Genomic DNA, 7,228 nt, shown 5'->3' on the forward strand with positions numbered 1-7,228 from the left:
AAAAAAAAAAAATAAAAGAAAAAGAAAAAGAAAGTAATTCTGTACATAATATCAAAAAAGAGCAAAAATACTTAGGGGTAAATTTAATAAAAGATGTGCAGGGCTTAGTGCCTGTGGCTTAAGTGGCTAAGGTGCCAGTCACATACACCTAAGGTGGCGGGTTTGAATCCAGCCCAGGCCCGCCAAAACAATGATGGCTGCAACCAAAAAATACCCAGGCATTGTGGTGGGCGCCTGTGGTCCCAGCTACTTGGGAGGCTGAGAGGCAGGAGACTCGCTTGAGCCCAGGAGTTGGAGGTTGCTGTGAGCTGTGATACTACGGCACTCTACCTAGGGGGACAGCTTGAAGCTCTGTCTCAAAAAAGAAAAAAGAAAAAAAAAGACGTGCAGGATTTGTATACTAAATTCATAAAATATTGAAAGAAATTAAAGACCTACATAAACTGAGAGACAATAAGTGAATACTTAATATTGTCAAGATAGGAATTCTTGCCAAATTGACTAATACATTCAATATTATCCCAATCAAAATCCCAGTAGGCTTTTTGTAAAAACTGATAAACTAAACCTAAGACTTATATGGAAGTACTAGTTTTAAATAGTTTCAGAAACTATTTTCAAAAATACAAAGTTACAGTACTAACACTATTTAATTTGAAATTTATTACAAAGTTATAGCATTAAGAAATCAAGTAATGACATGAGTCTGAGCACATGAAACAGAATTGATAGGTCAGAAGTAACTCTTTAAATTTATGGTCTAATGATTTTCACTGAAGGTGCCAAGACTCAAAGGGGAAAGATAGTCTTTTCAACAAATAGTGTTGGGACAATTCAGCAGATGTGCCCTACCTCCTGTCATGCCCCAAAAAAGATGAAGGGAAGGACTTACACCCACATCTCACACCATCTACAAAAATTAACTTGAAAAGGACTTCCACCAGGAAATGGGGCTGTGCTCTCAACAGATTCAGAGCCTGCTGGGACCCTGACCTTGGACTTCCCTGCCCCAAAATCTCAGACCCTGACCTTGGACTTCCCAGCCACAAGATCTGGGACCCTGACCTTGGGACTTCCCAAGAATTCCAAGATCTGTGAGAAACAAATTTCTGTTCATTCTAAGTTCCCTAGTCTCAGGCATTTTGTTACAGCAGCATGGACTAAGGGAAGACATCATTAGGAAAATGAAAAGACAAGCTACAGCTTGGCAGAAAATATCTGTAAATCACATAGCTCTAAATGGATAGTTAACAAGCTGATAAAGGACATACATCAGAATATACAAAGAACTTTCTGAAATAAAAATATACATAAAGAACTAATAACCAATGGTAAGACAAAAAAAATGAAAGAAAATAAAAAAATGGGCAAAAGATAAAAAGAAATTTTTCAAAAAAGATAAATGTCTAAAAGACACATTATTAGGCAGTCAAGAAATGCAAATTAAAACTGCAGAGTGCTAGTACACAATCTCTAGAATAAATATAACAGAGAATGCATATTTTTTTTGCATTTTTTTGTCCAGGGCTGGGTTTGAACCCGCCACCCTTGGCATATGGGGCCAGCGCCCTACTCCTTGAGCCACAGGCACCACCCAACCAAGAGTAAATTTTGACATGGATGTGGTGAAATCCGTACCCTCATACACTGCTGATGAGAATTTGGAAAACAGTTTGCTAGTTTCTTTAAAAGCTGAACAAATTACCATGTGATCCAGCAATCCCACTTCATGCCAAAGAAATGAAAACATATCCAGACAAAGACTTGTGGGCAATGTCCACGAGCAGCTGTATCTGCCTTTCCATCTTTCCTGCTTCTCTTCTTCCCTCCCTCTCTCTCTGTTATTTTTGAGACAGACTCTAACTTTGTCACCTGGGCTAGAGTGCAGCAGCCTCAAGCTCCTGGGCTCAAGCAATCCTGCCTCAGCCTCTCCAGTAGCTGAGACTATAGGCACACACCAGCACACCCAGCTAGCTAATTTTTAATTTTTTCTGTAGAGACGGCTCTTGCTCTTGCTCAGGCTGGTCTGGAACTCCTGACCTCAGCCTCCCAGAGTGATCCTCCTGCCTCAGCCTCCCAGAGTGCTGGGATTACAGGCGTGAGCCACCACGCCCAGCAGAGTCCTGTTCTGTTGCCCAGGCTGGAGTGCAGTGGTGCGATCTTACCTCACTGCAACCTTGAACCAAGCAGGCCTCAAGTGATCTTCCAAAGATCTGGGATTACTACATCACAGTTTGGCCAGGGCCGGGGCATGAACCCATCACCCTCGGCATAAGGGGCCAGCGCCCTACTCCCTGAGCCACAGGAGCTGCCCAGCAATAATATTCTTAATAGCCAAGAACCAGAAATGATCAAAACACCCGTCAGCTGGTGAAAGGAGAGACAAGACGCAGCATATCTGTAAAGGGAACCCCACTCTACTGGCACAGGCTGTGACGTGGGTGGCCTCAGAGAACCATGCGAAGGTGCCAGATGGGAAAGACGGCACAGTGCGTGACTCCCTTCATTTGAAATGTCCAGAGAAAACAAATCTCTATAGAAAGCAAGCAGATGGTCAGCTGCCTAGAGCTGGAAGTAGGACACAACTATGAAGAGGCCTGAGGGCAGTTTCTCGGGTGCTGGACACGCCCTAAAACTAGCTCATGGCAATGGTTCCACAACTCTACAAATTCACTAAAAATCACCATGTCATACAGTGAGAAGGGGCGAATATTAATGCAAATGATGCCCAAGCCATACAGTCAAAAAAGAAAAGATGATTAGATTAAGTGCACTGTAGGATGGGGGTATCTTTTAACTTCAAATAGCCTTGGATCACAGAAGAAATTTCCTCTAGCTTGAAAATTTTTCATGTTATCCTCAGAACAGCCTCAAAAAAAAAAGAAAAAGAAAGGCCCAACCTCCTTTGGAAACCACCTAAAGTCAGGTTTAAGTAGCCGAGGGGGCCACCACCTCGTCTCTCCTCCTCGCCTGAGCTCAGCTGCTCTGATCCTATGGTAGCCTGTGCTCAATCCGCTACTGAAAAGCAAGGAGAAAAGGGAAAAGTTTGTAAAAAGAAATACACATACTCAAACGGCAACGTTTCCTAAAAAAATTGGGAACATCATACTTGGGCCAGTAATGCAAGGTGTCTACAAACCTTTTCTTAAAGGGACATACAAATCTTTGTCCTATATCTATCTGCTTTGCTTTTATAACTCTTTATAAAAACTACTTCTGCTTGGCTCAGCACCCATAGCACAATGGTTATGGGCTGGCCACATGCACCAAGGGTTGGAACCCAGCCCAAGCCAGCTAAACAACAATGACAACTGCAACAAAAAAATAGCCGGGCATTGTGGCAGGCGCCTGTAGTCCCAGCTACTTGGGAGGCTGAGGCAAGAGAGTCATTTAAGCCCAAGAGTTTGAGGTTGCTGTGAGCTATGATGCCACAGCACTCTATTGAGGGTGACATAGTGAGACCCTGTCTCAAAAAATAAAATAAATAAAAATAAAAACCACTCCTGTTTGAGGGATGTACAAGAAATATCAGTCTTCCAATCACTCAGTTAAGCCCCCAGTGCTCTATTTAAGGGACAGCAGCTGAGGGACTGTGCCACCCCCCATTGCTCGGGTTTATGAGAATTCATTACAAGTCCATCAGCAGGGCAGTCTGACAGTGACTTGGGTAAGCACGCTTCTTAGGAGGATAAAACTTTAAAATCCTATCTCTTTGGTTCCAGATCCTCAAATTTCTCCACACAAAAGAAAACAGCAAGCAACACTGTGATAGTTGCAGTGAATCATATGAACATTGAGAAAGAAAAGGAAAACATAAACTCAAACAAACAAAAAAACACAGGGCGGCGTATGTGGCTCGGTGAGTAGGGCACCGGCCCCATATACCAAGGGTGGCAGGTTTGAACCCAGCCCCAGCCAAACTGCAACAACAACAAAAATAGCTGGGCGTTGTGGTGGGTGCCTATAGTCCTAGCTACTCAGGAGGCTGATGCAAGAGAATTGCTTAAGCCCAGGAGTTGGAGGTTGCTGTGAGCTGTGATGCCACAGCACTCTACTGAGGGCAAAAAAGTGAGACTCTGTCTCTAAAAAAACCCAAAAAACAGAAATAAAAACAAAAGGAACATCCTACCATCTGGACGCTGGCCAGGCACTCATAGCCACAGTGGCTGCTACACGGGGAGACCACAGAGCTGTTCAACGTTTGTCTAAGCACAGACCAAGCAAGGTTCCTGTGCAACCCACAAAATTCCAACACCCCTAGAATGAGTGACTGCTACTTCTTTATGCCTATTCCCAAATCATAATGTTACCCCCACTTTCTTTTTGTTGTTGTTGAGACGGAGTCTCACTCTGTGTGCCCTGGGTAGAAAGAATGCTCACAGCAACCTCAAAGTTTTGGGCTCAAGTGAAACTCTTGCTTCAGCTTCTCGAATAGCTGAGACTACACTCACCTGCCATAACACCTAAGTATTTTTTTTTTTTTTAGAGACGAGGTCTCGCTTTTGCTCAGGCTGGTCCGGAACTCCTGAGCTGAGGCGATCCACCTGCCTCAGCCTTCCAGAGTGTTAGGATTACAGGTGTGAGCAACTGTGCCTGGACCAAAGATCCTTTTAAATAAAAGAATGTCAGTTGTTTATTTTTAAATAGAAAGGTCTTAACTTCCAGCTATCTTTCTCGCTATTGAAATGACAAAGCAGACACTATCTCTGTAACAAAACAGAAGCCTAGGCAAAGCTAGTATTAGGCTTTCACAGATTTTTAGGTATAAAAATAGTTTTCACTTTTCAATGTAATAGTGTTTTTCACATAAAACATCAACAAATCTATTATGTACATAATCTTTTCGTTTTCCAAATCAAGACAACAGGAAAAGATTCTTCTATATTTCTCAAGGTAACTAGAAGGTTTCAAGTACCTGAGGTTCCCTGAGTTCAGAGAAGTGACATTCTATTGTCAGATCTCCTGTCACTGTGTCCCAGGATGGCAGGGAAACCACCACAGCAGGCCCTTGGGCACGGGGGCCGCACAGACCTCCATGGGACATGTACACACAGTGCTGTCACACATGAGGACAGAGAACTGCTTCTTCTTGGTGTGTCTGTCTGGCACTATGAGTTCTGTTACAGAGAAACTCTGGTGTTCAGGGGCATGTTACTAGGATACACTAAACAAGGCCCAGCACGGTGGCTCATACCTGTAATCCCAGCACTCTGAGAGGCCTAGGTGGATGGATCTCCTGAGCTCAGGAGTTCGAGACCAGCCTGAGCAAGAGTGAGACCTCATCTCTACTACAAGTAGAAAAACTAGCCGGGCGTTGTGGCAGGCGCCTGTAGTCTCAGCTACTCATGAGACTGAGGCAGGAGGATCACTTGAGCCCAAGAGTTTGAGTTCCTATGAGCTATGATCCCACAGCACTGTACCCAGGGTGACAGAGAGAGACTCTGTCTCCAAAAAAAAAAAAAATACACTAAACATAGATTTGCCAAAACTTTTAGAATTGACTTGAATGCTATTGATGACACCTGTCTAGTATTTAAAGTAACAAAACAGCCAAAGTAAAGTAAAATTCCTCTCTGACGACCGATCGGGATTACCTTTAAGAGCTATCACCTTCGAGGCTGGGTTCATGATGGCACTCTCAGCAGAGATGGGCCGTCTAAGCGGTGCCGTTGGGTTGCCCAGGTCGATGATCACCACCTGTGTCTGCTCACCAACCTTCTCCCGGACACATACGAACTTGTCCAATTCCATGCTCAGTGTGCTGAATCCAATGTTGGCTGGATTAATTCCAAGGTTTTGGAGCTAAACAGAAAAAGCAGCATTTGATTCAATTAACTTTTTCCCCCTGAAATGGCTCAACTCCAGCCATCAGCAAAGTCTAACAGAAGCAGGAGAGGAAAAGTTAAATGAGAGTTTAGAACAAAGTTGACACTAGGTAAACATTCAAGGCCAGTCAGGCTCTCTCTTTCTATCTTTAATAGATCAGTTCTCGGGTGACAGAGACCTGCCAGTCAACACTCAGGTGCAGTGCGGACAGCACCAGGGCGTGTGAGGTGCACGAGTCACACCGACAGGAAAAGGCATGTGGGAAGCCACAGAAGGACGCCACCAGACACATGTGACAGAGGAGAGCTTTGGGAGGAAGGAGGTCTCACAGAGGTAAACACAGGGAGAGAACACGGAAACTGGTTTCTCAGACAACCAAGCAAGAATAAAGAAGTAGCCAAGAGTTTTTGCTTAAACACTTTCCTAGATCTCACTAAATGAATTTCTAAGTCAGTGTGAACACGTCTCAGTTTCTCAAAGGCAACTTTACCCGTAGTGCCAGGGCTGAGTAGAGTCCTGTGGGATTTGGCATCTCCAAATCTTAGGTCTGGAAAGTTTCCACTTTTCAAGATTAAGTAACAGTGCATATGTGAAATGCACTCACTGCGTTTCCCCCTTATTTCCTATTTCTGTGAAAACCCCCAAGAAAACACCTGCTCAGGAACTGTCCACCTCTATGACTAACCGTGCTGCCCAGGACAGAACGGTGATACCAGAGAGGTGGGGACCAGAGGCGGCAGCAGGTCTCGAGACCTGGGAGAGCAGCAGGGGCCCCAGAAGCAACTGAGCTGCTCTCCCAGGAAGGTCGAGGAGAATGGGACCAGCTGCCAAATTCTGAACATCCCACTCAGAAAAAGTGCAATGAAGGCCCAGGGTGAGTGTGGGACGTGAACAGAGGACAAGCCAATACTGCAGGGAGCACAGAGACCCAGGAAGAGCCAAGAAACAGAGGTGCTGAGCTGCCAGTGGGTCATGGCCACCATGACTGTCCCGTGTTGGGGAGGGCCACTGTCCAGTTCAATTCCTGGGTGGGCCTTTCCTCCTGTACAGAGCACAGCAATGTGTGTGGGAGTTGGGCACTCACAGGACAACTGGGTGCTGAAGCACTGGTTCTGCAGTGGAGAGTGGGAGGGAGCATAGCCTGGCCTGCGGTGACTATGGGAACAGAGCCCCCGAGTGTCCAGGAGCTTACCTTCTAGAGTACAGGGGTCTGGCCTGGAGTGTCTATGAGGACAGAGCCCGCATGTGTCCAGGAGCTTCCCTTCTAGAGTCTAGGTAGGTCTGGTGGAGTCTCTATGGGGACAGAGCCCCCGTGTGTCCAGGACCTTCCCTTCTAGAGTCCAGGTGGGTCTGGTGGGGTCTCTATGGGGACAGAGCCCCCCGTGTGTCCAGGACCTTCCCT

General features: G+C 45.4%; 1 protein-coding gene across 1 annotated transcript in view; it reads right to left on the minus strand.

The window, feature by feature from the left end:
• Positions 1-7,228, minus strand: part of CLTCL1 (clathrin heavy chain like 1) — a 141,502-nt gene that overhangs the window by 110,137 nt on the left and 24,137 nt on the right. Inside the window, 1 exon segment of the mRNA XM_012812677.2 lies at positions 5,595-5,802. Coding sequence (XP_012668131.1) covers positions 5,595-5,802 — 208 coding nt within the window.

Source organism: Otolemur garnettii, unplaced genomic scaffold, assembly GCF_000181295.1.
Source record: "Otolemur garnettii isolate 467f Iridium unplaced genomic scaffold, OtoGar3 scaffold00218, whole genome shotgun sequence".
Lineage (NCBI taxonomy): Eukaryota > Metazoa > Chordata > Mammalia > Primates > Galagidae > Otolemur > Otolemur garnettii.